The sequence below is a fragment of the Cryptomeria japonica genome, chromosome 6 (genome assembly GCF_030272615.1).
Source record: "Cryptomeria japonica chromosome 6, Sugi_1.0, whole genome shotgun sequence".
Lineage (NCBI taxonomy): Eukaryota > Viridiplantae > Streptophyta > Pinopsida > Cupressales > Cupressaceae > Cryptomeria > Cryptomeria japonica.
The window spans coordinates 231,085,541-231,107,725 of record NC_081410.1 but is presented as its reverse complement, the minus strand read 5'-3'; the positions used below and the strand labels follow the sequence as shown (position 1 = coordinate 231,107,725).

Below are 22,185 nucleotides of genomic sequence, written 5' to 3'. Positions count from 1 at the left end.
GTTCACATTCAGAATCGTAGTCCTCATCAGATTCTAGACAATTTGACTCCAAAAGAAGCCTTTTCAGGTGTCAAACCAGATGTTAGTTATTTCAGAATCTTTGGATGCCCAGTTTATATTCATGTTCCAAAAGAGAAAAGAACTAAATTAGAACCCTCAGGCAAGAAAGACATCTTTGTTGGTTATAGTGAATCTTCAAAAGCATATAGAATCTACATTCCAGGTCAAAAAGAGATTGAAATCAATAGAGATGTTTCTTTTGATGAAGATGTAGCCTGCAATAAATCCAAAGAGACTAACTTGGAATCTGATAAAGATCTTGAGCATCCTCAAGATATAGATACACTTGATCCGAATCTATCTTCAGACATTCAGAGGGAGTATATAGATTAGAAGATCCTGCTGATTCAGCTGATCCAGCTGATCCAATTGATCCAGTTGACTCTATAGTCACAACAACAGGTCCCAGTAATAGTTCAGCTCATAAGAAAAGACCTCTGTGGGCTAGGCACACTATGGAAGAGGCTGAAAAATATGCAGCCCCTCGTGGTACTTTCAGAGAAAGTAAAAGACCTCACAAGTTTGCTGGCTATGTATCTTTGATGAGTCATATCATAGCATCCGAGTCCTCAAGTGTTGAAGAAGCTTTAAATCAGCAAGTGTGGAAGGATGCCTTGATGGAGGAATATCAATCTATTATGAAAAATGATGTATGGCACATTGTTCCAAGACCTAAAAACAAATCTGTAGTTTCTTCTAAGTGGCTGTTCAAAATCAAACATGCAGTTGATGGGAGCATAGAAAAGTTCAAGGCCAGATTTGTAGCCAGAGGTTTTTCCCAAAAGGAAGGCATAGACTTCGAAGAAACCTTTGCACCTGTAGCTCGTTACACTTCTATCAGGACTATCATAGCTGTTGCAACTGTTAAGGGTTGGAGAAACTTCATCAAATGGATGTGAAAACAACCTTCTTGAATGGTAAAATTGAAGAGGAGGTTTACATTGAGTAGCCAGAGGGCTTTGTTATTCATAATAGAGATTCACATGTATGCAGGCTGAAAAAGGCCTTATATGGTCTTAAACAAGCCCCTCGTGCTTGGTATGAGAGGATAGATCACTATCTTTTGAGCTTGGGCTTTCTAAAGAATGATGCTGATCCAAATTTATACTTCAAGGTAGGTGATGACAAGGTGCTGATTTTAGTGTTATATGTTGATGATTTATTTTTCACTGGTAATGAAGATCTCATTGTCAAATGCAAGGAGTTAGCTTTAGAATTTGAAATGAAAGATCTTGGCTTGTTACATTATTTTCTTGGACTTGAAATATGGCAAAGACCCAATGAAATCATATTGAGTCAAGGAAAATATGCAATTGATATTTTGAAAAGATTTGACATGTTAGAGTGCAAGTCTATGGTGATTCCTATGGAGGTAAATCTGAAAAAATTACATGATGATGCAACAAATTCAGATTTAGTTGATCATACTATGTATAGACAATTAATTGGCTCTTTAATGTACTTGATTAACACAAGCCCTGATATATGCTATGCAGTTAATACCTTGAGTTAGTTCATGTGTGAACCAAGGCATATTCACCTTGTGGCAGCCAAACACATATTGAGATATGTATGAGGTACAATTGGATTTGGCTTAAAATTTTCTTCGTGTAGAACTAAACTTGCAATGGTTTTCAGATTCAGATTGGGCAGGTTGTGTGCCTGACAGAAAAAGCACTTCAGGTTGCTGTTTTAGCTTAGGTTCAGCTATGATTTCCTGGTGCAGCAAGAAACAATCTTGTGTTGCTCAAAGTACAACTGAAGCAGAATATGTTGCAGCCTGTGTGGCTATGTAATGTCCCTACTACTTAGAGATCATTAACCTGCAAAAAAGATCGTTAGAACATGACAAGCATATATGTATATATAAGTAATCTAAATTGCAATCTAACTTCAATGCTTATTTAACATCATCATAATTTTTTTCTAATAAAAAGGATACGAATGCCATACAAAGTATGTCCTTAGGCGGTCGTACGACTCGCCTTCTTGGAACCCCTTGGTTCCAAGATGTCCTTAGGTGGCCGTGAAGCTTGCCCTCTTGGAACCCCTTGGTTCCAAGCCCTCCAGGAAATCGAAGATGAGTTCGAATCCTGTCTTGGGTGTAACCTCTTATGCCCAAGCCCTCCAAGGAAGACCCTTGTCTTTCCTTGCCTTGGGTGATGCCTTCATCATCAAGTCCTTAGAGGGGATTGACCCGACCTTGAGTCCTGTCTCGGGTATAACCTCTTATACCCAAGCCAGCCAAGGAAGACCCTTGCCTTTCCTTGTCTTGGGTGATGCCTTCATCATCCAAGTCCTCAAGGGGTTATGACCAAATCCTTCTCTTCTTGATTGAGTTTTATCAACCAAGCCATACATATGCATATCAGTTTTTAGTATATATACTGCCCTAGGAATTATCATAATCCCTCCCTTAGATTAAGTGGAGTTTCCTCCTTATAGCCTCCAACATGTATTTCACATTTATAATACATTTTTGCATTTTATTACTATTTTCCATTTCATAATCCACATTTACATATTCCTGATTTAACATGTATTCCCTAACATATATACATAAAAATGTTCATTAACCAATATTCACATTTATTTCTTTAACATATATTCCTACTATTCATTGATGCGTATTTATTACTTATGTTCATACATATTAATTAACACCTAAGAACCTTTCCTTAACATGTGTATTCAAATGTTCATTATTTATATTAATATATATATTAACTATTCATTATATTCATTAATATATATATTAAATATTATTATTTATATCTATTTACACCTACATTCCATGACACCTCTTACCTGTCTGCACCCGCAGTTTGGTCTCCAATCTGCAGTTCCTGCGTTGTCTCCCTTGCCTTTCCTCCTCCTATCCTCAAGGAGAATCACACAAGATACCACAAAGTATTACAGACTATATCATATAATTTACTTAATTGTCATATAGACAGTTATTTATTAACTGTCATTATGACATTATTATATTATATCCCATTAATAACATTATATTATGTTATTTGCATTATGTAATAACATTATTATATTACATTACATATTTATGTAATATTATTATTATATTATATTACAGTCTGATATTTTATTACCCGCATTATGCTATATTGACATCATTATATTATATTATATTACAGTATATTATATTATTACAGTATTAATAATATTGAATAGTGCCACATCATATTAGTATTACTTTATTCCTCAAGGCCAGCGAACTTCTTGTATGTGTCTCCTTAATTTTTACGTGCTATTCTTTTTAACTATTCTCCCTATGCTGTGTGATGACTGTTATTAGTCAGGCTTATTTTCTTACTATTCCCCCCGTATCCTTTTCTTTCTCTCATCATGACTTCTATTATATATCTTGCCTTATGACGAGACACGCCTCTTTATCGAGCCTTTTGACTACCTATTAATCGTGCCTTTTTGTTGTTTAATATTTGCTATCTTTTTAGTAGTAATCGCTACCCGTTACTAATAGAGATCACTCTAATCTTAATGTTAATTCATTGCCCGTCTTAAAGATAATTGCTGTTGCATTATTTCCTTTAACGTATGCAACCTCCTCTAATTGAGCAGCCACGTAACCACATTCTTTAGATTTCTTCTAATAACTTTTAGTCACTGATTTGAGGGAATCATGTATCTTCTTTAATATAGAGCTAATAATGTATAATATTATTAATTTAAAATTATTAATAAATAAATAAATAATAAATAAGTAATAAATAATATTATAAGTAATAAACATAGTATGTAAATTGTGTTTATAATATTATTAATTTAATAAACAAATAAATAATAAATAATTCGTTGGTAATTATTATATTAATTAATAATAATTATTTCTTCGTTTCATATGTATATATAATGATTAAGGAGGGGACATGACAGGCTGCAAGAGAAGCTGTGTGGCTTCGAAAATTACTTGCAGGCTTGTTTGGGCAGCCGTTGGAAACTACTGTGATTATGTGTGATAATCAAAGCTGTGTGAAGCTTTTAGCTAATCCAGTATTTCATGATAGATCCAAACATGTGGAAATTAAATATCATTACTTGAGAGACCTTGTTCAGCGAAAAGCAGTTGAACTCAAGTATATTTCTACAAAAGAGCAAACATCAAACATTCTCACCAAGCCGCTTCCAAGAGTGAAGTTTTGTTACTTTCGAGATAAGCTTGGCATTGTGGAGAAAAGCTTTTGCTGAGAGAGTCTCAGCTTTATTGATTCTTTGCTTATTGTTAATGAGTTCTTCTTTGCGAGAGAAGTTTGAGGTGAAATCCCTTGATTAATGAGTTCTTCTCTGTGAGAGAAGTTCGAGGTAAAATTCCTTGATTAATGAGTTCTTCTCTGCGAGAGAAGTTTGAGGTGAAATCCCTTGATCCACCCTCTGGGAGTAGCTATGGTGGAAGTCATGTGTATGACTTTATGATTTTTTATTTCTGTTTTCATTCACCCTCTAGGAGTAGCTATGGTGAATATTGTTATGCTGAGATAACAATTTTATTGAATAAAATCTGTGATGAGACTCTGTTGACTTTCTTTGGTTGCAGCTGTATGTACCTGTCATGAGATGACGAAATGAAGATCTCTCTCTTGCTAAGAGGGAGTGTTGAAGTTATAGCTGCGATAGAGATCTAAGATGCATATCTATTTTCCTCTCCATCGTCTCTTATTTATTTCATATCGCAATCTTCTATTTGTCTCCGTCTTGGTGGCTTCCATTACCTTTATACCGTTTCATTGGCACCCGTCTTCCTTTCGAAATTCTTCTTTGTTTATCTGAACGCTATGGTGGCTGTCGGTGAGATTTCTATGTGACTGTCAGTGAGTCATCTATGTGGCTTTCGGTGACCTTTCCTCTTCCATCGTGGAGTCTCTTCACTTGCTATTCAATTCTTTATATTTATCGCCCTTCTATTTTCATGGGTCTTCTTCTTTGGCAGATTGATAATCATATTGCGGGCTTATCATTTTGTCTCGTACCAAGTTGAGAGTAATGTGTATGGATTCTGTCAGAACAGTAATATTATATGTTTTCTATGTTCAGAGTTTTTCAGACTTATGAAGTTTTATAGAATGTATATGAAATGTATCATTTGACTTCATTGTCATGATTGATTTGTAGAGAATCAAACTTATCTTAGTGTGATTGATAGTAACCCGAAACTATCAATAGTTGTATTCATTTTCAGAGATATAATAAATTCATTTTTGAGTGGGCTGGGTTTTTCACCCTCGGGCGGAGGGTTTTCCTAGGATAAAGTTCTTTTGTTTGTGTTGTTCATAAGTTTAGTTTTCTGCTTTCTATTTATTCTGGTTCAAATTTAACATAGATTACACGATGATGGCACACAAATAAGATTAATAAAATATAATAAAATATGCAAGGATCTGCAGAAATAGAACAGATTACAAAATACAAAAAGTCATTTTTAAAGGTATCTAAAACACAGCACGTTAAATTGTGAATGGGAAACATCCCGTGAACCTAACCACAAATACTAATACACTAACAAGATTAATATAAAAAATGCTTTGGATCACAAGATCCATCAATTCCCCCTTAATTCAGAAGGGGGAAATCTGATTGATCTAGAGCATCTGCAAATCTGGTCAATTATCCAATCCTACCACTATGTAATTTGGTTCCTTTTCTTCTAGAGCTGGTCAGTCAACACTAGTGCTTTTACCTTTGCTCCACACTTCTCTATGAAGTATGAACAACCCTTGTTACTCTTGTAGTGCCTTGTGCCATTGCTTCCTGCAGTCTGAAGATCCATCGCCTCTCCTTGACATGACCTTACACAATCATACTGAAGTCCATCATATCATTACAACATGCCTCTAACCATCCATACCATCTGCAATGTAAGGAAGGTAAGTCATTGGCCAACTACAATGACCACTGTGGCAATTTTTTTGTTCTTGCAGCAATATACAAACTACTTTACATCATCAGCAATTGTGAAGACTACACACAGTTGTCACCACAACTGCATGACCAAACCGTCAGCTGACCACAAACGTTGAAAGTACATTAAGAATCTACTAACAGACTGATCATGAAGACCTACCTTACCCTATCAGTCAAGAGGTTGGGAACAAAACAATTTAACCACTCACAAGAATATTGCTCCTCAGCAACACACAAGAACAAAAACAAAATAGGTTACCACATTGTGAACATTACACTGAACACCATAGTGCAAACACTGAAAAAAGAAACTGCAACATGAACACAATATCAACTGTGCAGGGAAATCGAAGCTTCAAATTATATTGCCCCAAAAACTTAAGAAAAGATCCCAAAAGGGGTAATTTTGTTTTGGAAAAGTCAATTATATCATCTTCCAACTTGATCTAGCATATTTTTTTATTAAATTTTTCAAACATAATTCAAATTGCTATTTACATCTGTCCAAGTCAGTTGTCATGTCATTCAAAGTTCATCTTTGGAAGATATTACCCTAAAGGTATAGGAACCTGCTGTTCCTCTAGTGGCATGAGGTTCTGGAAGAATATTTCACTCTATAGTGTTTGAAGGTAAAATCATATTCATGGTCCGCAATAGTCCTATTGACGCTCAGACTGATAACCAACAATCAACAAGGCATCTAGGGTGGGTTTGACACTAATTTGCAAAATGCCATGCCATAGCCTGAAGGAAACATGCTACAGGCTCACTACACTATCCTGCAGCAGCTGCATGACTTGCCTAATGTCAACTACAATGTTCTTCTCACAATTTAAGAAATGTTGTCAACAATTTCAACAGCAACATGCAGCATCTTGCAGTGAAATACAACCACCTACAAGAGCTACAGAACATCCCTCAACAGCCCACAACAAAGATCTACTGAAGGTCCAAAAGACGAACCACAATAGAAGAACTTTTGTGGTAATTAGTGTCAACAAGAACATTAGTTGTTCCCTATTCCATAGTTTGGGTAGTTTCAAAGTCCTCTTCATTTAAACTTCCAAGAAGGACAGGGACCTTACTTCGGACTACCCAATTTCATTCTCAGTGCACCACAAGGGTGGTTTCATGGAGATGGAGGTCAGATCCAAGATGGTGGTTCGGCATGGCAGAAAAAGTGACAAGGCCAGGCTTGATCCTTTGGAGATCTACTGTTGTTGTCCAAAAATTAGTGAATAGTCTGCCCTCCTTGCTCCCAACGTTCAGTTGTTATTCCATGGGAAAGCTAGATGGTTGCACCTCAAATTCTACTATTCACAATCATTCAAATAGATATTTTTCTATTTTGGAAAAGGAAGTGTTGGCTTTTGCTCTCAAGTTCATTTCGAATCCACCTCCCATGCCTTCTAAAGAAGTTGTTAAAGAATTTAATGCTTTTGTTTTTCATTTCAATCTCAAGTGGCTCTTTCATCACTGGAATCAGTCTAGTGGCCCTTATTCTCAGTTTCTTGTTTGACCCATACAAATGTTGAATCATCTCTTTGACCTTACCAATGGTCTCATATAGACACCCCATGGGAGATTTTGATTCCCATCCACCAATCATAGAACCCTAGCCAACGATTGTGATTCTTAAATATAAAAAAATTAACAAAATCAGTGAATTGTAATATTAGAAAATTTAAAAATAAATCATCAATCGAAGTTTGAAAACTTACATTGATGATCTCCTCCACAAAATCTATCATAAAAAATGGCCCTCATGACCTTCTCTACTTTAGGCTTCCTATAATGACTCTCCAACCATCTTTCACTCACAAACACATTCTTAAGGTTGGGCAATGTTATGTGACCAGAAATGAGAAATGCGACGACAATGTGATGAGAAACAAAATATTTAAAGGTTGCATATAAGAAATGGATTAAATTAAAAAAATAAATTTATTATAAAGTTTCATCTCCTATTAATAAATATGTGTAAATTAAAATTTTACTTAAATCAATCTTATAAAAATTAAGAACATCTTATATTAATTTTAAAACATAATTATATGTTTTAACTTTAATTATAATTAATAATAAAAATAAAAACAAAAAATTTATAAAACAAAATTTCATTAAAAAATATAAATAAATATTATATGATAAAAGATTTTAAAAAAGAAATTAAATTGATACCTTTTTAAAAATCAGGGGAGAATCTTTTCAAAGATTTTTTACAGGCAACTTGGAGAACTCTTAAGTTTTTAAAAATTAAATAACCTCCCACTACCCAACTCCTCGAAGAAGGGAAAAAACCAATGATATCGCTGAATGTTTTTTCATTCTTGGAGGAAAAAGGCCAATAAAATTGCAGATTTTTTTTTTCATTTATCTTTCAGAACGGAAAGCTTGGCAACAAATAGAAACGACATAACAGGCTTAGAAACAACTACCTGCAATGGAAAACCCGTTTCACCCATCACAATGCAAAATGGGTCCTAGCCGTCATGTTTCTGGTGACAAAGGGACAATGTAGCTAACATGCTTTGCAAGCTGAGGAAATTAGTAGCAAAGTGTGTGACTTGTGATCTGTAATGTCCCCACTTTGAAATAGAATTTAATAATAAATAATAATAATAAAATTAAAATACAAAAGAATGAAAAATACAATAAATGAATAAAATTAAATAAAATAAAATTTAATTAAGTTAATGAATGGTCATAAGACATGAAATGAAAAGTTGTGACTCCCTCAAACATGAGATATAAAAGGGAGAAGAGAACCTCATTTGAGGGGGGATAATTTGGGAATTAGAAGTGGAGATCTGATTTAAATAAGAAGTGCAGATCTGATTGTGAAAGGTTTTGTCCCTTTCAAAGGGCAGAAATAATGAAGAGTTGCACTCTTTCAAAGGGTGCTAATGGTGAAAGGGTGTGTCTCGTGCCAAAAAGCATACATGATGAAGAGGTGTGACCTCTCCCTCACATTGAGAGATATAAAGGAAAGGAATCAAAAGCATCCAGGGAGATCACCATCGATCAGATCAGATCAGAACTGTTATTAAGTTACAGGCAGCAACATCTTTGTTCTTGGTGGTATACATGGGGATGTGCTTAATATACGAAGCCTGATAATGGTCTTATTCAGAATTTAGTAGTAATATTAATATAGACTGCAATATATATGACAATCATACTTAATTTCATATATATTCATGATGCATGAGAAGTTAGTATACTCATAGCCCAATAATTTAATCGTTTCTATTGCCCCACTGCCCCCCCCCCCCCCCCCCAAGGAGAGGCATGGTGTTGTTAGGGAGAGGTGGAGTAAATCCATCCCAAATTAGGTGAGCCCCAAGGGTGGTCTGGACGGATGTTCCTGAAACCTGGGCCCAATTATGGAGGTGGTGTCAGTGCGCCCTAGACAAGTAAATCCCCATCTAGGGTTCAGGATTAGGAACGGAGTAAGAATTGGGGCTTGAATATAGTCACTATCAATTGTAATATGAATAAATATGGCCATCTAGTTCATTAAATTAATTGAAGGCATGATAGTATTAACTATTAAGTAGTGGATGTTGATATTTGGGAAATTGACAGCCTCCTAGTAGGGAACATTATATGATCGCACGAGATCCTACCACTAGTGTGCTCTCTCATAAGATTTAGAGCACATGTGTGGTTGTAGATGTACTTTGTGATATTCTTGCCATCCTCAACTACATTCTTTACCCAACTTAGTTTCCCTATGTCCTCAAGGCTCTAAAATAATGTCATGTGCCTCGCTTGTAGAAGATTAACGACTACCACATATGTAGTTACATTATTGGTCACAATTTGAATGAATTTTGCACTCCCACTATATCACCATCTCATCCAACATGTTGCACAAGGTCTTTGTATTTTTGCCACTAAAAAGTTGATGTGTCCTATTTTTGCCATTTGCCACCCATCAGATAAAATGGTGCAGTCTTTCTTTTTCCAAATTCTCCTTTGTTTCTTACTACTTGGCATGTGTTTTGGACCTCATCCGGCAATAATGGGCCACTCTCATGATGACTTGGGGCCTTGAACCCCTTACCTGCCATGGTCAATTCAATGACCAGTTGTTCCCAATAAAGGACTGGAAGCGACATTGAACGAAATACTATTGTAGTATTAAAATCTTGCACATGCCAACTTTGCCTCATGTTGCAATCCTCTTTTCCATGCAGTACCTTGCAAAGAGGGTTGCACACTAGGAGTGTTATGGAGAATAAAAAAGCTAGAAGTATGGCTGCCCGCACTTCTGATCCTCATTTCTGTGGTCCAATTGAAGAAGAGGCCCCCATATCTCCTAATGACCTTGTAGAATTGAAATATGCCATTGGGGCTGCCATTGCATCTGCTGTACTTTTTTTATTTACCTTCCTTTGCTCAAATGCTGCAAGGAGTGCTTTTGCCTCCCTCTCAACCTCTTTAGTAGTTTTTCACATTGCGTAACACCTCGGCAAGGGATTCGCTCAAGGTGATATTTGAGTTGATTAATGCCACCTTTCATAGGCTTAGTGCAATGATTACAAATAACATCTCCTCACACTGAATCTGGTGGGTGTCCCATGTTTGCAGCAAAGGATCCCTTGGTTTGCCACCAGTTACTTTACTTGCAGAAGCCATATTCATTTAGCAAAATACGAATTTGAAACCTAACAAAAGAAAGACAACATAAAAAAGTAGTAATACTCTAGTTAGCAATGCTGCAAAGTGCAACCTAAACTAAAAAGTATAAAACAAAAGCACAAGACAATGTAATAGATATACTTTAGGCAGTTAAAATATATCAACTTTTTTAATTATTGAAGATTCAAGAATCTACACCATTTTGGAAATGAAATTTCAGTATTTCAGAAAACAAGGAAACAACATTTCCATTCATCAAAAACAATGTCAAAGAATAAAGTACATTTCTTACAAGGTATGAGCACCAACTTATGCCCAACGTAAGAACAGTATGGATGCTGCACACGGCCACAAATGGTCCTTCCACAGGCTCCTGCTAAATATTTTTGCAAGCCTGCACAAACAATTTTCACCTGAGGCTTAAAGGCCATGTAATTGACATCAGATGCTTCTTTCCACTTGCAGGAATAGTTCATAATTGAAATTGACAAATTCCTAATTATCACTACAAAACCTAGCTTACATGGGGATGTGTCCCCAACTCTGAAACCCGACGTCCCTGTCCCCTAGCTGTTTTTTTTTTTTGGGGGGGGACGCCTCCTTGCCGTCCTTGCTAGGCCAAAAACCCTAGGAAACGTCCCTAGCCATATGGGGACATTTTGTTGTCCTCAAGATGGGAAGGGGATATCCCCTTGGCGTCCCCCCGTCCCCAAAATGGCTAGCCGTCCCCTGTGATTGGGAATGATTCCAGGCTTACAAAATTTTTAAAAAATAAAGTTACTTTAAAATTTTCTTTGCTGCTATTGGTTCGTGGGGGTCCACAAGGACTTTTAAACCACTAAAGAACCCTAAGATGACATAAAGAGTTAAAACCAAACAAAACACTAACTCAGCAACCAAGATTGATCAGGCTACCATTGGATGATCCACTTCTGCTAGAGGGCGACAGTGACTCAGATGGTTCTAAGTCTTTGCATATTGATAGCCTGAATGAGGCTTCCTTTCATAGACTATTGTATTTTGATGTTTGAGAGTTTTAGATACATGTTTGAGACTTTTGGATATCGATAGACCATGGTTTCTTGATGTTTAAGACTACTGTTATAATGCTTTATTGAAATTTATTATGCTGTTATACTAGTACTTACATGATTTGTTTACATTTTGATATTGTTGTTAACAATTATTGACATATCTATCTCTCTTTTCCTCTCTCTCTCTCTCTATATAATATATTAATATATTTTGAAACACACACACACACAGGTATATATATATATACACACACACACATACATACTGCCATCCCCTACCGTCCCCCATCCCTGTCCCCAAAACAATGCAGAACCGATGGGTAACTGACTGCACAGCTGGTTACTACAAAACCATGACATAATGACTGGTGTAATTGATAAATTCTTTAAAATATAATGACATATTCCCTCATCATTAGTTTTATTTTTGTATAACATATAGTCTTGCAAAATTGTTATATTTCTGCATAGCCTGTTTGTTCCTGCACAAAGAAAGAGGAATGCTGATTTTTTTTGAAGGTGCCTCCTCTGGGCTACATTACAAGTGCTCTCTGTTGGAAAAGTTTTGCAGCCAAAAGAAATGGGAAGCGTTTCTTTTCCTTTGTTGTAGGAAGAAGTTGAAAGGGTATTTCACAAGTCTGAGCACTTGCAATTGGTCTCTAGCAGTGAGATAAGTTACTCTAAATATTTCTTGAGGGTTTCCATGCTGTTATTTCTCTCCAAACCCTAGGTAGGATATTCTAATGTGGAGAAAACCTGAAAAATCCCTTTTAAAACAATATATGGTACAAAATTATTTCATGGAGGTTACTAGGAATGCAGGCTGGGCTAAGTGCATTTCTATTGGCAAAGAGATGAGTTGAGGAACTAGTTGTTTGAATTAGTATCTTGCAATAGAAACCTAGCCATGCGGTAGCAGGAAATCTTATAGATATACAGGTTTTAATCTTATTTCTTATATCCAAATTAATTGTATTTATTGATTATATTTTATTAATTTAAATACGAAGTAGATCTTATTTGTGAGAAGAGGATTTATATAAATAATAGTCTATTGCTCACATACGTGAATGCCTTCCATGTTTCCCAGAATTTCTGTCTTGCACATAGTACTGTCTTAAATAAAATAATATTTTTTGAAGAAAGTAACAAAGAGGTCATGAAGCTACTGTAAGGGTTTGGCAAATGCTCTATAAAAAATAAGAAACATTCATATATCTAAGCTAGCAGAGGGTTGAACAAAGCCCATAAAATTTTGAGGTCTCTCAACGGGAATCCAACAGTGAGAGCCCACCTCTCCTTTAGATGGAGGTCTAAACATATAAAAATACAAAATCAATCATGTGCCAATATCAAGGTTTAACTATGAAGTGTGACGTGTTAATAAAATAGAATAAAACCTTTGTTAATTGCGTGCCCAAAGTCACAGATGGGAAAAAAGCCGTGCCCTCAGTCATCCGACGGATAAAATCACTTCCCGAAAATGAAATAAAACCCTAAAAAAAGTGTTTGCATTATTGCCAAATTTATAATGTTTTGGGCTGTATTTTTTACAATTTTAGCAGGTAAAACTGCACATAATAGCAATTTTTTAAAGAAAAATTGATTTTTTAAAGAAAATTTGCCACGAGTTCAAGGAAAACTTGGCGACAAGTTATTCTGTGATTAGCTCGCTCGAGTTTTGGATGCATGAGTACTCGCAGGATTTTGCAAGTATGGATGTACCTAGTGGGAGTGGCACCCCATTTGCTTCGTTTAAATGATGTTGAACCAAATGATGACTTTGACTTAGATCCTTTTGATGAAGATTGAATCCCAAGATACAAATTTTTGATTGTACTATTTTTTAATTTTGTATTTGTAATCATTTTCATTTGAATTGTCTTGGACATAAATGATATATGACATAATGTTGAAATTTTATATCAATTGACATTTATCTTTATCACTACCATTGAGAAATGATGAAGTATCATACTATCAAAGATTCAAAATATAATATCATATGATATATCTGTATCAAATGATATTATATATACAGCCGTACCAAATATACCACACTCAAGGAAAAAAATTGCCGTACTGACATACCAGATCTCTGTACCCGAACCTGACCTCATACAAGGACTGGCAACTTCAGAAAATATTGTGAAATATACCATTTCGTGATTGATTGAGTACAATTGCATTTTTTTTGGTGAATTTTTTTTCTTTGGACTGTAAACCAGGTAAAACCTTTTTTAGAATAAGGAAATTTCAGTTTCAAATAATTTTAATCCTTATTTTATCTTATCCTTACAATTTTAATAAAACTCACACATGGCATGAATTCAAATCATGTTCAGAAATTATGTATAGCCATTTTATACCAAGTAAAACCGTTTATAGGATATTTTTGTTACTTCTATATGCAAGTTTGCAATACAAGATTTTGTTTTCCGAGTTATGTAATACAATCCTTGCCATGAGTCAAATTGGCTACCACATCAACTATATGCTCAATTTATGAGGTGTTCTTAAGTTTTCTATTTTTCTTATTGTGATAAAGTTTAACAAAACAAAATGGGTTAAGTTCACAGTTTTAACAAATGCTCTCACTTAGTATAGTTCCACTTTTGCAAGCCGCATAACTTTAGTTTCTGTTTATGCTGCTTTAGTTGTTGTAGCTTGCAATCTGTTCTTGTATAGTTCTATAACAATGCATGGACTTTCTGTTTATCAGGGCTCCCCATGGAGCCACAACAATTCTTTGCCTGACAGCAGCAGAAAATGGTGCATCATGGAATGTTTGATTATAAACATATAATTTTGTATCATGTTTTTGAGCTTAAAACAGCATCAATGAATGCCAAGTTAGAAAGTTGTAGATACATGTCGTTGGATTTGCCATTTTAAAGTTACCTTGCTAATGTGTTATTTCAAGAAATGCTGCTTGACGCATGTCTGGATGGGAATGAAACTTGCTGAAGTTGAACTATGGAGTGATGACTTATCATTGTACCCTTGTTAGTAAAGAGAAAATAAATTTACTGTGATGGATTCATTTTATTTGTGTCACCTAATTGCTATCACAAGACATCAAATTTGTGTAATTTAGTGTGTTCACCAATTAGCCAATGAAATCTGGATCATTTGGTCCCCCTAGTTTGTCAGAATGTTTTGGTTTGTATCCTCTTGTTTGCTTCAGAAGTTGGAGCTCATTTATTACTTCCTCTTACTATTGTGATTGGATGTGCTTATTAGTGGCATTGAAAGACCTTGGTCGGAGATTAATATGATATCTTTCTTTCATCCTCCAATGTTGGACATGGCTTCTGAAATGCTACTGTAGCATATGGTTAAATAATGTCATCTTAAACTTTTTACTCCATGCCAATAATAATACCATATTAGGTAGTGGGTTCAAACCATATTTTTTCTGTAAACAGGCACACCATATATGGGTTAAATGGGTCAATCCTTTAAGGCAGTGAGTTTACCAATCAATCTATTTTCCAACGTGTCACATATTTGTCGTATGCAGGCTGTTTGGCAGTTATAGTGTCTTGTGGTAAATTCTATAAGGAGATGTATTCTCCTGATTGCAACGTCAATTTGGAAATTAGTCCTTGTGCACGGGTTTGAGGCTGTTTTGTGGACAGGAAAGCAAATGGACCATCTAGAAAAGCATTCGTGGATTGGCTTGGTTTTGGCCTTTTCAGGAAGGCCCTCTTCTTTTATATCTATTTTGATATTTTTTTTTTCTGTCCGTGTTAAACATTTCTAGTTCTAGGTTTCTTTGCTAATTAGATTTCCAGATTCATAGAAGTTCGTTGATTTTGGTTTACAGATTTTTACAGCAGATTTATGTTGAGATTAAGTTTATATTTGGGATAATAGCAGTTATTTTGGAATTTCAGTTTTTCTTCTTAATCTAGATTTGGATTTTGTACTCCAAAATTAGGTTTCCTATCCTAGCTCAGTAGCAGTTAGAGGAACTAAAATTGGGTTCATACATTTAAGATTTTGAAGATGGTTCTAGACAAATTGTGTTACCATTCCTTATTACTTCCCAGTTTTGTGATATACATCACAAGAGAGTAGATATCCATAACACAAATATTGTGATGGGGGATTTGAGGTTCCTTTGATTGTTCTGCATGAAGATGCATTGGATTGGCAAGAGAAGGTAGAAATAATACAGACTCGCTCACTAACATTTTCAATATGCTCTTAAACCCACAGACACAATCCCCACCTGCATAATACATTCTTCACCCCTAGAATCTATCCTCTAAACTTGCAAAAACCTTATTCTAGCTCTTTGTTCACAAGAGACGCAAGTGTGAGAAATAAGGTGCCCAATTTTTCAATTTCTAAAATTATGAGGGCTTTTGTTTTTGTACAAATGAATTTTATTGTTTCTCATTTTTGACATTTTTTTGAGTGCATTCAATACAATATGATATAGAAACGGAGTTTTATGGTGAAATTTGTGTCATTGAATGATAATTCCTACTATAAACTGTTAAGAAAAGTTCCCAACCCAGAGATTCTAGGGAAATGTTTTCCAGCTCTTTTATAACTGCTTCAGTAGCATTGGTACAGACTATCACTGGGTTGCCTTGAGAACTAAGAGAAAGCACTATTGATAAACGGGTGTATGGCTAGTGGCTGGCTACATTCAGATGGCTACCTTGGCTACTCCCACTAGGAAGAATTTTCTGCTAATAGCTCAGTGGTTATAGAAAGGGACAGAGCCTTATTCCATCAAATCAGATTGATAGACAGCGTGAAGGGCTCATCTCATGAACAACAAGGAGTGGCGATAATGCCCCAAGTCATTCATTACTTGGAGCAAACCCATGCTTCTCTTCTGGAATGCACTGGAGCAAACTGATTGATCAGACACATGATGAGATCTGTTGACCCACCTGCTGGTTGGTCATGGCTAGAAGATATGAAAGAAATCAAAGTCTTATGAAAATCATATAAATATGCAACACTTTCATAATGATGATCTCACTTATGAATTATTATAATTCTTACTTTATCGCACTGTTTTACAATTTGTCAGGGAAACTCATACATGGCACACTTTCAGTTCACGCTCTTAGATGAAAGTATAGCCAGTTTATACCAGGTGCAACCTTTTATATAACATAGATGAAATCTCAATTTCAAATTATTATAATGTTCAGTTTATCTTACTGCCTACAATTTATCAAGACAGTACTTATTTATGGCACAAATTCAAATTGTGCTCTCAAATGAAAGCATAACAACTTCATACTGAGTAGTCTTTTTGGGGATATTTCTTGTATACTTCTCTTTGAAAGTTTGCAATACTAAATATTTATTTTTCTGAATTATGCATTACAAGCCTTGCCATGAGCCAAATTGGATACTGAATCAATTAAATGATTGATTTATGATTTGTTTTTTAGTTTTCCATTTTTTATTGTTGTGATATAGTTTAGCAATACACAAAAAGGTTAAGTGCACGGTTTTTTCAGTGGCAGTTTATATTTGTCTCAAGTAGTTCTACTTTTAAAAGCTGTATAACTCAAGTTTCAGTTTCTTCTGCTTTAGTTGTGGTAGCTTTGAAGCTGTACTTGTATAATTCAATAACAACGCAGACTTTCTGTTTATCAGGGCTCCCCATGCTGCCACAACGATTCTTGGCCTGACAGCAGCAGACAATGGTGCATCATTGAATGTTTGATCATAAACAGAGAATTTTCTAGCATGATTTGGAGGTTAAAACACAATCTGTGAATCCCAAATTGAAAAGTTGCCAACAGAAATCTTTGGGGTTGCTATTCCAATGTTCCCTCGCTACCAAATTATTTCATCTAATGCTGCTCAAAGCTTGTCTGGATGGGAATGGAACTTGCTGAACTTGAACCATGGAGTGATGGCTTATCCCTTTTCCATTGTTACAAGTGAGAAAAGGAATTTACTTTCGTGATGAGTTTCTATATGCTTACTTGGAGATCTTTTTTGTCATGTTCTGATGAAATCTAATAAAGCTTCACATTTTTATGGAGTTGATTCACATGTATCAGGTTTTGATAATGTAGAAGGTTATGCAAAAACAATAACCGCCATCTCCAAGCTATTATTATGTCTCTTATGTCCTAAGAGAGTATTAACTAGTGTTGATTTTAATGAGGCACACTTTATTCTGGTTATTGGTAAAGAAAATAGGATTTGTTGGGATTCCACCCATGAAAGAACTCCAAAGAGATCGTGAAAGATGCAAAGTGATACATCAACCACCTCTCAATAAATGAATGATGTAAGGGTAGGTCAACCCATTAAGTCTATATTCCCACTAAATAATAAATGTAAGTTACACTTGCAGGCCCATTAATGGATGAATGAATTATTATTGAAAATCCTGTATGCATTGCTTTTATTTGTCCACCGCTCAATAAATGCCACAAGGGTGGTTCAGCCTGTTAAGGCTAAAACCTCAAAATAATAAGAACCATTAACATATTCACACACAATGTAGTGGCATGCAACAATCATTAACTCAGAGGGACTCATCAAGATGAGTTTTCAACACTTAAAAAACATTTTTATAATCTAATTTGGATCAATGATTGTTTCTTGTTAAGACTTTGCCTATATAGCCCTTTTAAGTTATTTTTCAACTGATGTGATTTAAAGTTGGACAAATCAACTATACGGTTCAATAATAAGGATGTGTGGTTTTGATCAATTATCTTGTAGCTCTGCAAATATGTTCATTGTTTGTGCCAACTTGCTTTACATTGAAGGTTGAATGGTTTCAATTGCATTGGTGATATTTTGTTGATGAAATATATGTTGTGTATGTAATCATGACCTTGAAGCAACAATACTTGCTAGAGCATGTCATGTCCACACTATATAAATAATCAAAATCCTTTTAACATTTCTAGAATGACAAGATGGGTTCCAATTGCCTTTCAATTACCTCCCGCTAAATTACAAGCACACTTTTAAATCTTTGTAGAATTAAGGATTTTGTATGCTTTTAGTGTAGGATTGACCTCACCTCATTGTCAATAAAATGTACAAACCACATCAAGTGGTGTGCCATATGCCCAAGGCTGAAAATATGCACATCATCCACTTCCTCTGTGTGTGATCATAAGTTATGGACTTTTTTAGAGTTTTTGTCGAGACATTTTTTGAATGCCTAAGGTTTCTCAATAGGGTTCCCTTAGTCTTGGCCACTTCCTTATGGAAATAATTAGATCTTATGTTGGCTCTAGCATTGTGGTTGATGAGGATAATTAGTTACTTATCTTTTATACTTCAAGATTTTTTATGCTTCAAGATATAGGTAACAATCAATTTTCTCTCCCAACCATGGTGTCCATTCGATTTGCCTTAAAGGATTTTTTGTTATGCTTGAATGAATGATATTGGCTTTTTTTAATAAGTTTTAGGTTTAACGATCCAAGTGGTAGTTTGAGATGGAATTCTTAAAAAAACAACAACACTAGATCACTTTTTATTGTTGGCTTATCTCTCATCAATTATAGACACATATATTTGTAATGTCCCCTTTCTAGGCTATAGGAGATGAGCAGAGGGTTGACCTATCACTCGTGTTACTATAGGTCAACCAAATGGTTAGGGGACTCTTTCGGAGGGGCATAGAGCTTTGTAGGGTCTCTGTGAGCCATTTTGAGTGTTTACACAACAATTCCTACTTTTTAGGGAAGTCTCCTATTTTTTAGGGAGAACTGGCAGTTGATTGGATGACTGCTCAGGGGACCACAAAATACAACAGGAGCCTTTTGAGCAATTTTTGGAGTTTGGAGTGAGGTTCCTTTTTTTTAGGCGAGTTCTCATTTTTTAGGAGGAACTGACAGTTAACCTGTAGGACTCAGGTGGCATCGGTGACCACATTGCTTTAGATGGAATTCAGATCCGAGTCCTCGATTGCATTTTATGAGTAAATAAGGAAATATTATTTATTAAGTTATGGATTTAAATAAATTATATTAAAATGATATCATAATCACTTTATAATAGAATAGCTTATAATAAGTTGGCCCTTTTTTTCCTAGGCATTTGAGGCATAAAATATTGTAATTAAAAGGGGAAACCATTATAATAATAAAACATATTGCCTAAGGGGTCAATTTTAAAAGGAAGGCTTGTATTTTATTAAAATGATAAAGAGAAGACTTGTATTTTATTAAAAATAATAAAGTGAAATATTAGAAACCCTAAAAGTGACGATCTAGGGTTCAGAACCTTTGAAAAGGTATTTGGACGTCATTTTTCATCATTTTTTATCATTTTTCTTCATTGGTAAATCTGAAGTAGAGCTCTGGTTGAAAGTTGCAGCAGGATTCATCCCCAAGAACGAAGACTTCCAAGGAAATAGGTTGGGCGTTCTTCCAATCTGGCTACAAGATATCATTTGGTGACCAATTTAGCTTACAAGAAGCAATTTGGGTCATTTTTGGTGTTGCTTGTTGACTGATATTATCAAATTAGGTTATGGTAATTATTATTAATATTGTGGAAGGACAAATCAATGATGAAAAATGATGAATTCAATTGCAAATCAGCCCAAGCAGGTTGCACACTTTGGAGACTCCTGGGATGCCAAATAAATAAATCATCAATAATTAAGGTTTGAAATTGATTAGAAATTCATTGTTAGTAGCAAGAGTAAGCAAATAAATGTCCTCAGGATTATCACAACACATGTGGATGATATGAGCAAATCAGTGGGAGAATTAGTCAAAATCCAGAGACCTTGCTTGGCAGCTTTTTGGGATTTGTTCCAGATCTACCTATTTCAACAATAAAAGTTTAAGATAATTGTAGTTGATAAGAATAAATCACTTTGGAGCAGTTGAAATCCTCTAGAAGCTCCTACATTGCATTATTCATCCATTTAGTCAAATAAAAGTACACCTCTAGGTCAGCGCTAGACTCCTGGTATGCCCATTGTGACTCTGGATGTTATAAATTGTCCATTTCTTGTTCTTGGTGTTTGTTGCAATTAAAATCAGAATTTTGATTTCCTGATCAGTCTATTATTTTATAGTAGAAAATTTCAAAAAGTGTCGTCGTGTTTATTTTCCATTTCAAGCATTGTATTGTTGTTTGACATCATAAAACTCAAAATACAAATCAAATCCAAACACTCTCTTCCGCTGGTCAGAAAATCAGACAAGAAAACAAACCAAAATCAGAATATTTTAGCTCAGGGTAGAAAGGGAATCCTACAGTGGTATCAGAGCTTTGATTCTACCAGTCTGAGGGTATAAATCAGTTTGCTTCATTGCTGATTACATCAATGTCCAGAATTAAGGGTGGAATATTATTATTTACCTTCCTTCTTGCTTCACCAATGAAGGAAAAGGTACCTAGCTATGAGAAAATAATGAAGGATCCTGCAAGGTTAAGAGAAACACAACAACAAAACAATCGAGAATTGCAACATTTTGATGATTTACATTCAAGGAAATTTGGCTACTCGAAGGTTTCATCTCCTTCTACAAGGACAATTAAGAAATCTCATTCCATGGCAACAAATGATGCAATTATGAGCAACTACCATCAATATTGCTCCCTTTCTTAGAAGATACGGACCTCAATTCCTTCACACAATTTATGGGTATACCAGGTGAGGATGATGATTTGGTATCCACAAGTTCATATCAGTTGGAAGGAAAATCAGAAGATAGCAAGGAAAACATTGGGAGAGTAGAAGATATGAAGGCTACAAGTGAGGTTTGCAAAAATCTATATGAAGAATTTGATAAACATGCAGATTTAGGTTATGAGGACAAATGGTTAGCATTAAGGAGTGACTCACATGAGGCTTCCCCATCTTTGCAAGAAGTCTCACAAGTGGATTCCATAGGAGAACAAAGTTCTAGAACCGCCCTTGAAGGAAAGCATGTTGAAAATGTCCAGGGGTTAAATGAAGAATTGCTTCTTGGTAATCAGCCACATGAAGGTATGAATTATTGTAATGATCCATTACTTGAGCATAGTATTACCTCACTGCCTCTTCACCCAAGTTGCAAGGAATGCAAGAGCATTTTGGTGGGTGGACTTGAGATCTTGATCGGTGAAGGCATAGATCCAATTGGTGCCTCCTTGGTTGGTCACAACGTTGTCCCATCATTTGTGAAGGAAGAGTTTGTAACTTAAAGCAATATGCAAGGTATGACAACCCATGGAGAGATTATTGTTGAACACGATTCTGACTTTCTGAGTTTGACCAACAGTTCTTTGTCATCACATGGACCTTGTAGTGAGGACATTCATGAGAGGTTGGATGAGTATTCAAATAGCTCAAAGACTGATTTTGAATTAACAATTGATGAACATGAGGTTGTTATGGATAGTGAAAGTTTGGATTCATTTGACGCACTACTTCCCCTTATCAATTGGAGACTATGAGGAAAATCGAAATTTAGTGGTGTGTAGTGAATTCAAAGATAGCAAGGGAGAAAAGTCCCAAGTTTTGAATTTGGACAGAAGAGGTTCCTTTCCT

At 35.3% G+C, this 22,185-nt stretch overlaps 1 protein-coding gene across 1 annotated transcript in view; it reads left to right on the top strand.

The window, feature by feature from the left end:
- The window catches only part of LOC131071466 (NADPH-dependent pterin aldehyde reductase), a 57,944-nt gene extending 39,915 nt beyond the window's left edge, over positions 1-18,029 (top strand). The window contains exon 5 of the mRNA XM_058007311.2: positions 17,313-18,029. Within this exon, the coding sequence (XP_057863294.1) occupies positions 17,313-17,382 (70 nt within the window). The 3' untranslated portion in view covers positions 17,383-18,029. The remainder of the gene's footprint in view (positions 1-17,312) is intronic.
- Positions 18,030-22,185: the final 4,156 nt, after the last annotated feature.